At 36.1% G+C, this 16,307-nt stretch overlaps 1 protein-coding gene across 1 annotated transcript in view; it reads left to right on the top strand.

Moving 5' to 3' along the window:
• Nucleotides 1-16,307, top strand: part of LOC150084063 (transmembrane protein 130-like) — a 97,861-nt gene that overhangs the window by 66,227 nt on the left and 15,327 nt on the right. Inside the window, exon 5 of the mRNA XM_090375010.1 lies at nt 11,873-12,066. Coding sequence (XP_090231136.1) covers nt 11,873-12,066 — 194 coding nt within the window. The remainder of the gene's footprint in view (nt 1-11,872; nt 12,067-16,307) is intronic.

The following is a 16,307-nucleotide window of genomic DNA, read 5'->3' as shown; positions in this document are numbered from 1 at the left end:
ACTTCCCTTGTTGAATCTTGGCTTACTTATGTTATCTGCCCCTATTGAGGAGTCTTGGCTGACTTCTAATAATTTTGTTTTAGGATATGGTTGATATCGTATGTGGAATTTACCTTGTGGGTCTTGGATTTTTCAAGCTTATGTTAACACACTACACCTTTGAATATCCATTTCTCGATTTTTCCACTAAAATCATATTGCAGCCTTCAAATTTTAGTGACTTTGGTCTGTACCACTTAACTGTTTCATGTCCATAGACTTGTTTCCTGTTCTTTTATATATTTACCCCCGGGGGCTCACATCTGGCATCTGGTGAGTATGGGCTTGGCAAACCCAGGGTCCTGAGCTGGATATCATCATTCTCCTCTTTGTTGGTGATTCCTTTCTACTTCTCTCTCTCTCTCTCTCTCTCTCTCTCTCTCTCAGGGGTAACTCGGGAATTTTTTTTTTTTTTTTCGCTGGTGCAGCATAAGCCTCAGGTTTCCTTGTACCATATGGCTAATAATAATAATAATAATAATAATTGGATTCTTAACTACACTACCAATGGATTTGTCAACTGGTTCTTTATACTGGGATACATTTACTATTGTTTCTTTCGACAGTGAATTCACATCTGATACTACATGTGGTTATATCTAATTTGATATACATGGACTTATTTCCTGTTCTTTTATTGTTATTATTATTTGGTTTTTAGGAGCATTAGCAACTAAGGCCATATTGCTCCAGGATATGCGGTGGTCATTCCCTGCTCCTTTCCGCATCCTCCGTATTTGGTGGTGACGGGCTTGAACCCCGGTCTAATCAAGAAGCATGTGCTACGCACTGCTGCTCCTTCCCACCTGGCTAAGAAGGCGCCCTGTTCTTTTATAATTGGATCTTTATTCACCATGTTACTTTTATCCCTGGAATGATATCTCTACATTATTGATTATAATGTCAACTGATTGTTTTTCCTTGGTTTCATTTACTATTATTTCCATGGTGAATTCACACCTAATACTACCTATGGATTCGTCTAGTTTTATATACATAGAATTCTTTTCTGTTCTTCTATACTATAAATGTTTCCTTTGAATTGTTGCATATTCATGGACTTATTTCATCTTTAATTACCATGTTACTTATATCTCTGAAGGTATCACTTCATAATTGGATATAATGTCATCTGATTCTTTTTCCTTGTAATAATTTACTACTATTTCCACAGTAAATTCCCACTTGATACTACTATGGATTTATCTAGTATTATATACATGGAATTATTTCCTGTTCTGCTATACTATAAATGTTTCCTTGGAATTGTTTCATATACATGGGCTTATTTCATGTTCTTTTATAATCGGATCCATGTTGTTGTTGTTGTTATTTGGTTTTCAGGAGCATTAGCAACTAAGGCCATATTGCTCTGGGATATGCGGTGGTCATTCCCTGACCTTTCCGCATCCGCCGTATTTGGTGGTGACAGGCTCGAACCCCGGTCTAATCAAGAAGCGTGTTTTAATCGGATCCATAACTGCATTACCTTTTGGATATAAAATCACTATGTTACTTATTTCTATGGATTTAAGCCAGTTCTTTTTCATTGGATGTACTTTCATGCAAATTTTAGATAAATTATAATTATTTATTTCTCAAAATATTTGATGATTCATGTTTTTTTGCCACCCCTCGCTCATTTGCTCATCTGGTATTGCTCATTTGGTTGAAGCCTGCATGCATTCATCTACTCTACTGACTTTGTGTACTTTAGCTCCCTGCCTTTATTTTTCCCGCCAGCTCATTTTCGTTTTGCGTTCCTTGAAATACTCCAGGTATTGTACACTTTCACTGTCTTATCATACTTTCGGTTTCGTTTTAGATTCGTTTCTCGGCATGTTTCAACACATATTTTTCCCTCTCAATATAAGCATTTGGTATTAGCTCCCTTTTATACTAATGCTTACAAATGCTAGAGCCCTTACTACAAGGTTGGACATCACAATCCCAGCAAGCTTAGTGTTATTTAATAACTTTTTCTATTCTTTATCTTTCTGTTGTCTAATTCTAAAGTTCTTCCTGTTCGGTAAACTATTAGTGTAATACGAGGGTGAAACGAACGCTCCTACTATCTTACTTTTTTTGCTATTTTTCATCTTTATTTATTTAAAATACTCCTTTTTTTTTTTTCCCTTCCCTATCCTCAATTTAATACCTCACCCTTATACCATTTGCTTGTTCCAAATCTATTTTTAAAATACATTGATTTCCTATCTATACAAAATTAAATCCCACACTAAATTCTACATATTTATGTTAAACATATTGATATTAACCATTTTTATCCACTTGATACTTATTTTTACCTAAATAAATTACACTGTGTTGGGACTATCTTGTCTATACTGTATTAGAAAGTGCTAATTTCATTTTCATTGCTTTTTTGGCTTTTCACTTTTCTTCTACTACTATGGACAAGTATAGAAATGCAGTTTTTGATACATAGTCAGGTGTAGTCCCCTGATGAAATACATGATCATTGTATCAATATTTATTTCAGCTGACATCAGATCAAGCAATTTTGCATTACCTATATTAGACCTTTTACTAAAAATGTTCTCCCCTCATATCTGATGACAGCTATACCATTTCCATTTTATTTGTATTTTGTTGTACTAATTTTACTTTACAGTTCTCCCACAGTTCTTTATAGTTCTCCCACAGTTTTTACAGTTATATTGGGTTGGCAATTCAGCCCATAATTTACTTAATTCAATATAACATCTAGGATATTATCATCCTTTCACCTTTACAAATCTACTACTTTTCTTTTTCTACTTTCCTCACCCTTATAGTTACTAGCACCTTGTGTAACTTTCACATCCATTTAGGCATACTTAATTTAATATATTACCTGATTAATAAATCAGGTAATATATTACTTAATTTAATATATTACCTGATTTATTAATCTTGCATTCACCGAAACCATTTCATCAACTGTATACCTCTTCATATGTAACTCTTTAAACATTACCTTTAAGGGGTTACATTGAATTCCCATTTACACACACACACACACACACACACACACACACACACACACACACACACACACACACACACACACACACACACACACACACACACACACTTTCTCTCTCTGGTATGACAATTAACATCTGTTGGACATTCTCATTCACTCATATTCATGCACAGCAATCCCTTTTATAACAGTACCCTGAATAGAAGTAGCACGCACAGATTTTATAGATTTTTTTCCCCCCCAAGTGGACTAATTTCCTGCCCAGAGATTAGAGTTACCTGTGGCAGTAACTTCCTAAGTGACATCCCCTTTATCTGACTGGTCCCATCTATCTTTCCATTGCTGGTATAGACAAGTCAGTATCCTTTTCTTTACCTGTTTAGGATCAGCTGTTAGGTCTATGTTGATCCTTATGATGTCAGTATGGATCTACCTCCAAATCTAATGGCAGCACACCAGCTAGAACGTGACCATGCAGCATGCCCTAGTAATTGTAAGTAGGATGACATGCTAGATTGATCCTAGTTTAGCTCTGTTGTTGACTAGTAATATTCTAGGGAACCAGAAGCCAACCCTTATAAGTAATTACTGGGAGGAAGATAGCGTTATAAACGAGGGCTAAGGTCTTCCTTTATAGATTCCATTCGGCTCCACTTATTCTGGCAATTATGCAAGCATACCTTTTCACTTTTTTGCTGACACTTGTTAGATAAGGGTGCAACGTTAGCTTGGAATCAAAGATGACTCCAAGGTATTTTAGTTCTGTTGTTAAGACTAGATTTTCCTGAAATCTTTATCAGAGGTGATCTTCTTAAATTGCCTTTTAGTAAGATGGATTTAGTTTTTGTACTAGAAATTACAAGCCTATGGGTTTGCGCCCAGTTCTACAGAAGGTTCAGGGCATGATTTGCCTGGCCTTCCAGAGCCATTCTGGTATTACCCTTCACAAGGAGAACAAGGTCATCTGCAAAGATGACCTTGTTCTCTTGTCAACTTGTCAACTTGGCCTGTGTCAGCCTCCAGGAACTTGTCCAGCACCAGGTTCCAAAAAGAGGGACTCGGCACTGAACCCCAAGGGCATCCATAGGTAACATTTCACTGTATACAGTCAGTCCTCTTATAGCACGATAGTTGTGTTCCTAGAAACCCTCATGCAATGCAAAATCGTGCAATATAAACAACAGACCCTATGGGAAAAATAGGGTTAGGTGCCAACCACCCAAGATTGAACACACATTTGTAATCAAAACATTACCAAACACAAATAAATAATCGTAATAAAATACGTATTTTATTACAACTATTAACGTAATGAAATATTGCTAATGCTTTTGCTTCTATCATAAGCAAACTTGTTTTTTGTTTGATTTTCTATCCAAACAGATGACAGTCGTACCATCTCTTCCAATTCTTTGTGTCTTTATCTAATGGATTTTTAGCATTAGCAAAGGCACATGATGCAAGATAGCAAGCTCATATAACATCAGCCAAAACACACACACACACACACACACACACACACACACACACACACACACACACACACACACACACACACACACACACACTGAGTTGTTCCTGCTATGAAAATTGTTGTCATTTTCTCTGCATTATTTCCCGGCATTGCCTCATTTAGGCCTATAGCACGTGCAATATCACAATATCATATGTTCATTCATTTCACTGAGTGTTTCACAATTTCATATTTTTTTCTCTATCGACAGAGGTGACCTGGCCATAAGCCTTACTGGAGAAACCCCGGTGGGCCAGAGGCCAGAAAACTATGGAGGCCGGTGTGATTTTGGCCATAAATGCTAGTATGAGGCCGCTACAAATTTTCCCGGGTAAGAATTTTTGACCCAGTCCACCTGTCTGTCGATATTGCTTTTTTTTTTTTCTCTCTGAATCTGTAGTGTCTTCACCAGGACACTTCCTCTTCACACCTTTTAAGGATTTTACTCATTTTTAGGGAATAAAGCACAATTACAAAATGAGGAGGCTCACTTGATACACATAAACAAAGCTGCGCAAGTGTAGCAACTGAATAAACCAACACCGTAAAGGCAGAGACACACTATTAACACCTCACTAGCTCACATTTTACTAAAGCACATTTCTGAGGGTTACTGCCCTAAAACAATAAAAACAATTTCCAGTTGCGTTTCTGCTTGTGGAATATGTTATAATCTGATAGTAAACTTGATCCAATTGCATTTGCGATAATACGATAGCTGGAGTTGTGTGGATTTTTACGTTCTTATGGTGAAATGTGTTTCCCCTTCACTGATATTAAAAACAAATACATTTTCAGAATCTTCTCTTCATTCCTATCGTGTTACATTCAGTTGGGGTGATTCCAATGTTCGACTGCCGTTTCTTGTAAACACAAAGGTGAATCGTGCATAACCGAATTCGGTTTGTGTTATATACAATATCGTTCCCCTATTTATAAATCGTGTATGATCGAATTTGTGTAGTGTAAACGCGTTATACGAGGACTTGACTGTACATTGAAATCTAGTTTGCACTGCTATTTTCCTGTTATTAAGGTAATTGATACTATTATACAGGTTCTATGGAATACCAGTATGACGTGTTCTCCCTGGGCTACCATAAGGTACAATAGGCACCAGCAAAATCATTGAAATAGCATGTAGATTTCCTGGGAAGTTTGAGCTGCACTCATTAGTTTGTTCATTGCATCCTCAGTCGAACATCATGGTTTGAAGCCAAACTGTCTGTCTGACTGAAGGGTTGCATTCAGTTAATGTTCTAAGTGGTATACTATGAGTCTTTCCAATACTTTGCCCAGAACTGGTAACAAGAGTATTGGCCTATATGATTTAAGATCATTTGGAGGTTTATCTGGATTCTTTGAGATTAATCTCAGGTTTGCCAGTTTCCGTGGGAAATATACTTTTACTTAGACAGTTATTGAATAGTTGGAGTTGACTAGTTGAGACTGACTTTTTGGCATGAATTTTTAAAATTTCTGGTTCAAATTAAACTGTGGCTAGGGCATTTCTTTTCCTTGGTTCTATTAAGAGCATTTGTTAGTTTTACATTTTTGAAGGGGGTTCTATATCTGGAGATGCATTAGCAGAGGCATATTATACATGAAAGCAAGCTATTCCTGAGTGTCCCTCTTGATTTTTATTGACTTAAACTCATTTCCCAAGTTTTTTGTGATGGCTTGTTTTATGGTCTCACTTGTGTTAAGTTTAGCACCTTCTGGAGGTCTTAAGATCTACTCTATCTACTACTGAGTCCCCAACACCTGAGGAAAATACCCAGGATTCTGACAAAGTCGATACAGAGCACAGATACTTCCTCCCAGGCAGATGGCACTGCCCTGGATAAAATTATCATGAACAGGCTCAAACTTGAGCACTTAATGACAGATAAATTTTGTACACATTTCATCTTTATCCTGTTTAGGTGGAGTTTCTTGTTTCCTAGATTTACTGGGAATCTTGTTCTTTAATGCTTGTGCATAAGATTGAGTTTGTTGCTTCCGTATTTAAATTTCCGGCTCTTTTGTGTCTAATTTTGTTCTCAAAATACATATAGGTTTGTGATTTTCTATGTGCACACTCAGTCACTGCATGTTTAAGTATTGTCCAGTACTGGATTATCTTTTCTCTAGTTGTAGCTATGACCATGCAAAATTTATCTGTCATTAAGTGCTCAGGTTTCAGCCTGTTCATGATAATTTTATCCAGGGCAGTGCCAGCTGCCTGGGAGGAAGTATCTATGTGCTCTGTATTGACTTTGTCAGAATCGTGGGTTTTCTTCAGGTTTTGGGGACTCGGTAGTAGATAGAGTTTTCGTATTTTGCTTCTTTTAAAAGGATTTCTTCATCCTTTGAGATGATTTGCACATTTACTTTACTGTTGTGCAAGTATGGTGCACTTTAGGTTGGAGATTCAACCTATCAGTGTCTGAATCTGTTCTCATTTCTTTGTGGAATTTCCCATTATTTTCGTCTATCAAATACTTATGACTAATCGAAGATTGGTTCAACTGAAGCTTAGCTTCTGAAGTCTGTCCAAGAAATCCAGAAATGAGTCATAAATGAAGTAGCTATTTACTGTAGGATCGGTATAAGAGTGTAAGCTTAGTTCTTCAAACGGTGGAGGAGTGGAATTGGACGGTAAAGTTAAGTGGATAGTCGATTCGACAATTACAAATGTTTTGGCACACGACAGTCTTACATAAATTATATGTAGTTTTATTTATTTATTTATTTATTATTATTAGCTATATGGTGCAAGGAACCCTGAGGCTTTTGCTGCACCAGCCAAAAAAAAAAAAAAATTCCTGAGTTACCCAGAGAGAGAGAGAGAGCGAGAGAGAGAGAGAGAGAGAGAGAGAGAGAGAGAGAGAGAGAGAGAGAGAGAGAGAGGGGAGAATCACCAAGAAAGAGAAGAATGATGATATCCAGCTCAGGACCCTGGGTGTGCCAAGCCCATATTCACCAGATAGCCCCTGGGGTTATTAGTGAAATCTATAATCTCACATTCACCTTTGATGTTCAGCCAAATGTGAGCATGGGAAGAGAATCCCTTGAAAAAGCAATAACAATAGCAATTGCCATTGTTGGTGTTCAGAAGGTTGGTGTGGTCAGATCCAGCAAAAAACTTCAGAAGTATTGTTAAAATCAGTATTGTAACTCTTTTCCTGCATTTAAGGAAATAAGAGTGCATCCAGTTGATATGAGTGACCAGTGCAATGTTGAACCAGTTTGGTGTGACATAAGCACTAGAAAAATGAAAATAGGAGAGTGTTTTAGGCCCAGTGACTGTGAAGAGTATAACAAACAACTATACAGAGTGGGCCAGTAAATTAAGTGCCTGAGGGATTTTAACTTTCCAGATATTGATTGGAACTTGTGTGTTGGTTACTCATACAATAGCAAGATTTTGTACATTTATTGGATGACTTTTATACAGCAGCATGTTAGAGAGGCAACAAGAGAGACCAGTACTCTTGAGCTCATTATCAGCAGTGATTCTTCATGCATTAAAAATCTGCAGATAAAGGAACCACTAGGTGGCAGTGATCATAATGAATTGACGGGGATTTATTTAAAGATGTATCTACCATCAAGGGTGATGGGAAGAGCTTTTGCTTTCATAAAGGTGGCGCATTATGTCCTTAGCTGCCAATGCGCCATTAAAAACTAAATCAATCAAGCTTTCATAAAGGTTACTACAGTGATCTCAGACAGTCTTTAAATCCTAGGCAGTGGGTGAAGTTACCAACAGAAAATTCTAAATTGGAAGCATTTAGGGAAATAATTAGAATCTATTAGGCTTTCATACCGACTAAGAAACACTGTTCAAGGCTTAGATCTAAATGGGGTCAGATGAACTATTGAGATTGGTGTAAGAAAAGAAAAATACATGGGATGCATCTCCTTTGCGACTTGATACAGAAGCCTGTAGTAAAATAGTCTGCAATCAAGTCACAAAGGAGATTAGGCAAGCTAGGGCATGTTATGAGAAGTCTCTGGCAAAGGATGCAAAGAAAATCAGCAATGATTTCGTTCCTTATGTAAACACTAGAAGGAAGGGGATGAAACACATTGGTCCACTTGATATTGATGGTTTAACTGTTGATGCTCCTCCTCAAGTTACCGACAAATTGAATTTTTGACAACTGATAAAAAGTGGAAGAGAAATTGTTAAAGCTGAACATAAAAAAAATGGCACCTTGGATGGATAGGATCCATTCAATTGGGCGCCTCCGTAGCCAGGTGGGAAGGAGCAGCAGTGCGTAGCACACGCTTCTTGGTTAGACCGGGGTTCGAGCCCATCACCACCAAATACGGAGGATGCGGAAAGGTCAGGGAATGACCACCGCATATTCCCGGAGCAATATGGCCTTAGTTGCTAATGCTCCTAAAAACCAAATAACTAACTAACTAACTAATCCATTCAATTATATTAAGGGAGGTGGTAATGGAGAGGAGCGAAACCTCAGCCATAATTATGGGAGCATCTTTGGATTCAGGAGGGGGAGAATGTAGTCTCTGTGGACATGGAGATGTGCAATTGAATTCCCGATTTGCAAAGGAGGATCAAAGTATGACATGAGTAATTACAGACTTGTTACCTTAACTTCTGTTCCAAGGGAAAATGGAGTCACTGGTTAAAGAAGTAATGCAGGATCACCTAGACAGGAGTGCATTTATGCTTCAAGCACATGGATTTGTTAAGGGATGATCTTGTCTGACCAGTTAGATTGGATACTATGATGCAATAATGTGGACTCTGTGGATCAGTGGATTGCTCTTCATGGACCAATGTTATTAGTGGAGCCCCCCAGGGCTGAGCATTTGGTGCTGAGTGCATTGTTGTTTTCTATATGTATTAATGATATTGATGAAGGTATATCAGCCGTAATGTTTAAGTTTGCAGAATACAAAGGCTGGTAGGGTAATTAATGATAGCAATCAAGATATTCTACTGCAACAAGATCTACAAAAATTAGGCAGATGGGCTGAGAAATGGTAGTTGATGTTTAACATGACAAATGCAAGATACTGCATATGGGTAACAGTAATCTGAGTAATGTACCATCTGTTGCTACACTTAGAATACTAGAAAATGAAAAAGACTTGCGGCTAATTGTGCAATCAGATATGAAGTTCTGTGAGCAGTGCAGAAAGGCCACCAGGACAGCTCATGGGGTTTTGTCAGTGATGTGCAGGAATTTTGCTAGCAGAGATAAGGAGTTGATTATACCATTGTATAAGGCAATGATCAAGCCACACCTTGAGTACTGCATATAGTACTCAAGATGTGGCTTGAAAACGTGTTTCCTAAAATGAGGTCTGGAGATTTCATTTAGGAAGGACGTAGATATGCTGGAAAGGGTGCAAAGAGGGGCAACAAGTTTGGTGAGTGGAACAAGAAAAATGAGTGAAGCTTTTCATATCAAGGTAGTCTTTATTTCTGGAAATTGCAGCATCTAGACACAAGCACCTGTGAAGTGATCTGTTTTTTTTAAGGCTTTGAATGATTGAGCAAGCTCAATGCTGATAGGATTCTCCCTCTTGCTCAGACAATGCACATGAGGGGGCATAAATTAAAATTGAGGAAGTATGGTTGCAGTATAGATGTGCAGAAGTTTGCCTTCTGCCAGTGGGTTGTTGATTGTTGGACAATTGTATAACTATTGCACATAGTTAATTTTTTGTTGGAGTGTGGAGATTGCAAGGAAACAATATAAAGGATCTCCACAGGACTTTCATAACCATTACTTGGCTAAGAAAGAAAAAAAAAAAAAAAAGAAACACAAGTAAGAAGAAAACAAGTGACACTGGTTCAAAGGATTGATGCACAGTGTTATTGCAGTCCTTTTTACCTGCTTTGCTTGGCTTTGTCATTCCCCAGTGTCTTAAAATGTAGCTCTCGAAATGTACTGAAACACATCAGTTATTGATATGCTAGTGCTGATGAGTATGCAAATTTAACTGTGGTGTGATGTCCCCCCCCCCTCTCTGGTATAGCTAATACATTTATCATAATCAAATAGGAGATACGGTATATCCTTGTTAATTTGATATCAGATTATTTGAAATGCAATGTATTTTGAAGTTGCTACCATTCTCCAACCAATGATAAGAGTTTTGTATGCATTTTAGTATAGATTTTCATTTAAAATGAAATTCATAGTCTGAATTAGGTCCCACGACTTGTGAATGACTTCTTTAATTCTAAAAGACTTTTGAAACCAGCTATATTTCGTTATAGCTCTGTTCAATTTCATTATTATAATGAAATTGAATAGGGTTATAATGAAAATTTGCTGATGTGCTGCATACAGCCTCATTATACAGTATATGGCATCTTTAAACTTTGCATTTCTATTCGCTTCCCTAAGAACTGCATTTGGAATTTCACATAACTGTAACTCATGTTTTACATGCACATATAATCCATTTTGTTTACAGCACTGAAAAAAAATCCACTGATTATTAATTATACAAAATGCATGATTTCACATTGAAGGTGCTCTGTACCTTTGCCCGTATGTGTGCAGTTTGAGAAAGAATGAAACAACAGATATGCTTCAGAATGAAAAAAATATCATATTGCAGGACTTAAAAAAATTAACTATTCTTCTTAAGGAACATGCAACAACATATGTAGAATCTTTTTAAATTTGTTGCGTGTAATAAGAAAGATTGCCCCCTTTTCATTTTTTTTGCCATTAATATTCATGGATACCTGTTAAAGAGAGTATCCATAATTTGAGGTATTATTTTCTGCATAATACTTGTAATCTGTGCAAAAAAGAGTGACATTTCTGTTTGACATTTTAGCACTACCACTCATTCGATAAACACAACATATGACTAATTACTCTAGCTAATTACAGCTATATATGCTGGTTGTTGAGCGCTTGCATGAATTGGTGACCAGTACGATGTTGCTTTCAAGATGCTGAGTGAGAGAGAAAATTCCCAGTGTGTGTGTAGACATTGCTGGAAAAAAATGTATATGATTGATTCCAGCTGTGAAATTTTACTTTTATTGTGTGGAATTAAACCTATTTTTCACGTAAATTGAGCAACTATTTACAGAAGGGATTTGCCCTGAAGCTGCTTCAGGAAGTTTTCTCTAGTTTAAATACTAGTTTGCTGAGTCAAATTAAAATATGAAAGTTAAATAAAAATTTTATTACATACCTTCATGTTCAAATTGGGCAGTTCTAACATCTGAAGAGTTTCTATATTTTAAATTGTTTTGCAATTAGCACGTAATGAATTAAATTTTTTTGACACCTTATAGAAATATAGAACTTATTTGATTTTTTATTTTATTTTTTTTTCAGTGGTCCTTTTAATTATTGTGTATTTGTACTTACCAACGAAACAGAGACTAATAAAAGTTGCTCACCATTCTTAACAACTCAGACACATCTAGACATAAAACGATATTTTTCTCTTGGTTCCCATAAACTTTTCCTTCGGATAGAGAATGATGTAAGTTTAAAGACAGAGCTTATTGATGTTCAGGTTTATGATGGTAAGTAGTAAGTTTTATTTCTTATATTCCAAAATGCATTACAGTTGCGAATTTTAAGATTAATGCCATTTGTAACATTAGTGAAAAAATTATTCTAATATAGTCAAGAACCTAAAATATTTTAAATGGTCAAATATATTTATATCATAAAATAATTACTTAAAAGTTTTAGATCACATACATCACTTAATTCATTAAAAGGGGAGTACATAAATGAAGTAGGTTTTGCCATAAAATTTTTAATATCTTTGATGATGATTTTTTTTTGTTTATTTTGCTCTGTTATTATATAAAAGCTACGCAATGATTTTACTTGTACACCATTTTTTTCAACGTAAGTATAGACCTAATAGTAAACTTGTGTATTCTCATTTCATTATTACTAAACCATGAAATACTGGATTGTCTATATCAATTACACTTACAAATTATGGTCTCTACCTTGAATAATACATTTTCATTGGTATGTAAAGCTTAGTAGCTTCAGAATAACTTCCTTGAACATCTCATTTAGTATTTTTATTTGTTAAAATTGCCATTCTTTCTACTGAAAAGAATGGCAATTTTAAGAAATAGTTATTTCTTGAATAAATCCCACATTAATATACTGCAGTTCATTTGCTAATGGTTCCTCCTTTATTTGAGAATCCTTGAGAAACCACATCAAGAATATTTTTTCCCTTATGATATCTTTAATATGCCAGTATATAAACTAGTTATCAGGATAATGCAAAAATACTCGACTGCTAGATGAGTGGCCACCCCTCGAATATCAGTTAATCTAAACTGAAGTCCCCCATAATAAGGCATTTTGATTTGCTGATCCACTCTGTTTGTCTGTAATGCTGAATTTGTAGTAAAATCTGGTTAATTTGAAGTTCAAGATCAAAATATGTCCATTTTGATATAAACAGATTTGATACAAGTTCAGAACATGGTGGTATTAGTTAATAAAAAGATATTTTTAGTCAGGTGCTCTTAGCACTGCAGAATTTTTGTAATTTTCATTTAAGAGGTTAAATCTTTTAGTTTCATTGTGGTAAGCATTTGTGAATAGCCTGTTAATGTGTTAATTTAGTCAGTATGAGAAAGGTAACAGGTAGCGCTATGGAGAAAGTGAACTTCTTGCTTGTGATAACCAGATTGCTAAGTTTTGTTTTTCTCACCATAACATTTTTGCAGTTTTTGCATATGAGCTTGTACATTAAAACAAGCACTATTATTATGTATAATATTGCACACATCCTAGGGGGGGGGGATGAGAAACCATATTTTTGGATATCATTTGCTGTTTAATACTTCTAATCCAAAAAAAAAAAAAAAAAATCTCATTTTTTTTATTTTGTGCATTATTGTTTTCAGTAAAGTTTATAATTAAGCATGACTTGCTCTTGCTATGATATGTTCTGTTGATTACATTTGTGAAATTTTACCTTGGTTGTGAATTTAAATCTGTTGTGGTTTATTTATTTATTTGTTTATGTAAATAAGTTGCTATTTATGAAAAGATTAACCACGAAAGTTGCTTAAAAAGAAAATATTAATGCACCTCTATACTAAAATAAATAACACATAGCAACAAAAAAAAAAAAAAACTCCACTCTTCAAGACATTGGAATTGTTCAGTAGGAATGTGGAGGTAATGTGATAAAAAATTTTATCTTTCATCTTTTAACTAGGCTCAGCAAAGTAGTATTGAAAATGAGAAAACCACCTGAAGAAGGTACCTGGTTTAGCCCTTCTGTAAGTAGCAACTTAATTTATGTCCACAAATTTAGATTTAATTCCACACAGCCAAGGTAATTTTCACAACTGTAATCAAATGTATGTGTTTAAAGCTCTATGGGAGGAGGGGTTATGCTGTTAGTTAAGAAACACATAAAATCTAAGGAAGTGCATCCAATTGATTTTGGTGGATAATGCAGTGTTGAGTCTGTTTGGTGTGAAATAAGCACTGGAAAAGGAAAAGTGAGAGTAGGTGTGTGTGTGTTATAGGCCTAATGAATATAATGAGCAATTATGTAGAAAAATAGTGGGCCAGTAAATCAGAATGTCTTATAATGGGGGATTTTAACTTTCCAGATATTGACTGGAACTTGTGGATTGGTCACTCGCACACTAGCAAGACTTCTGTGGATTTATTGGATGACTTTTCTACAGCAACATGTTCAAGAGGCAACCAGAGGGAGTAATACTCTTGATCTATCAGCAGTGATTATTCATGCATTAAGAATTTGCAGATAAAGGAACCACTGGGTGACAGTGATCACAATGTATTGCTGTGGGAATTACTTAAAGATGTAACTACCATCAAGACTAAAGGGAAGGGCTTTTGCTTTCGTAAAGGTAACTACAGAGGTCTCAGACAGTTTTTAAATTGTGTACAGTGGAATCAACTGATGATGTTACCAACGTTGAATTCTAAATAGGAAGTCTTCAGGGATTTAATTTTGGAGGCTACTAGGCTTTTCATTCCATCTAAGAAATACTGTTCAAGGTTTAGGCCTTCAATGGATGTCAGATGAATTAATGAGGCTCGTGGCAGAGAAAAAGAATGTATGGGATGCATATAAAGTATCAGGTAACACAGAAGCCTATGGCAGGTATAAACTAGTCTGTAATCAAGTCACAAAGGAGGTTAGGCAGGTGAAGGCAGATTATGAGAAATTTTTGGCAAAGAATGCAAAGAAAAAGAGCAAAGAGTTCTTTACTTATGTAAACTCTAGAAGGAAAGGGATGAATCAGATTGGACCACTTAACATAGATGAGTTGACTATTGATGATCATGCTCAGGTAGCTAATAAACTGAATGAGTATTTTGCATCTATGTTCACACATAAGGAGTTATTCAATGAGGAGAGTGCCAAAAGTTTATCAGACGATAACAGGGAGCTAAGTGATTTTGTAATAACTGAGAGCAAAGTGGAAGAGAAATTGTTGAAGTTAAACATGAGGAAGGCACCTGGGGTGGATGGGATCTATCCAGTTATTTTTATATTTATCAATGATATTGATGACAGTATATCAGGTTTAATGTCTAAGTTTGCAGATGATACAAAGGTTGGCAGTGTTGTTAATGAAAGTAAAGACAGTATGCTACTCCAACTGGATCTAGATAAGTTGGGAAAATGGGCTGAGAAGTGACAACTGAAGTTTAACATTGAAAAATGCAAAGTACTGCATATGGGTAGCAATAACCCAAGAGACTTCCACTTCCCTGAGTGTAGTGCCAACTGTGTGGTACTACACTCAGGGAAGTGGAAAGTGAAAAAGACCTGGGGGTAATTGTGTAGTCAAATATGAAGTTTGCTGAGCAGTGCAGACTGGCTGCCAGGGCAGGTCATGGAGTCTTGTAAATGATATATAGGAATTTTGCTAGCAGGGACAGGGAGGTGATTATCCCGTTATACAAGGCAATGGTCAGGCCACACCAATAGTACTGTGTACAGGTCTGGAGGCCTCATTTTAGGAAGGATATAGAGTTGCTATAACGAGTACAAAGAAGGGCAACAAGATTGGTGAAGGGAACAAAAGGGTGCTATTACCAAGAAAGGCTTAAGTTCTGCAAATTGCATTGCCTGGAAAGTAGGCACCTGCGAGGTGATCTGATTGAGGTGTATAAGGCTTTGAATGGGTTGAGCAAGCTGAATGCTTCCTTTTGCTCAGACTAAGAACGTGAGGGGGCACAGTTTCAAATTGAGGAAAGATAGTTGTAGAATAGATGTGCAGAAATTTGCCTTTAGCCAGCGGGTAGTTGATTGGTGGGACAGGCTTCCATCTTTTGTTGTGGAAGCTAATAGCCTAAATAAATTTAAGGCTGAGTTGGACAGGCATTTGGAATGAATGGAGGGGTGAAATGGGAGGGTTTTTTTTTTTTGGCTGATGCTGCATAAGCTCACTTTCTTGCATCTTATGCCTCTGCTAATGCTAATATCTGTCCTTCCTGTACATATGGAATTTATTATATTCAAATTCTACATACAATCTATCAGAATGACACCATATTTATATTATGTTTGAATATGTTAAGTAACCAGTACATTTAATTCATCAAAGTTTTAACTACGCACTTAGCATTAGTGTCACAAATCTTAGTCAATATTTGGAAAACTCAATTCTTTTTTTCCCCCTCCCACCAATAAGAAATTCTGATTTGTTAGCCTATTCTAGGTCTATAAAGATGTTTATTATGCTCATCGTAGTCCTCCATCCTGTAATATATTCTCAATCTTATATTTGTG

The sequence above is a fragment of the Mastigoproctus giganteus genome, chromosome 6 (assembly GCF_048544385.1).
Source record: "Mastigoproctus giganteus isolate SK-2022 chromosome 6, ASM4854438v1, whole genome shotgun sequence".
Taxonomy (NCBI): Eukaryota; Metazoa; Arthropoda; class Arachnida; order Uropygi; family Thelyphonidae; genus Mastigoproctus; species Mastigoproctus giganteus.
Note: the sequence above shows the minus strand (reverse complement) of the source record. Positions and strands in the feature narration are given on the sequence as shown.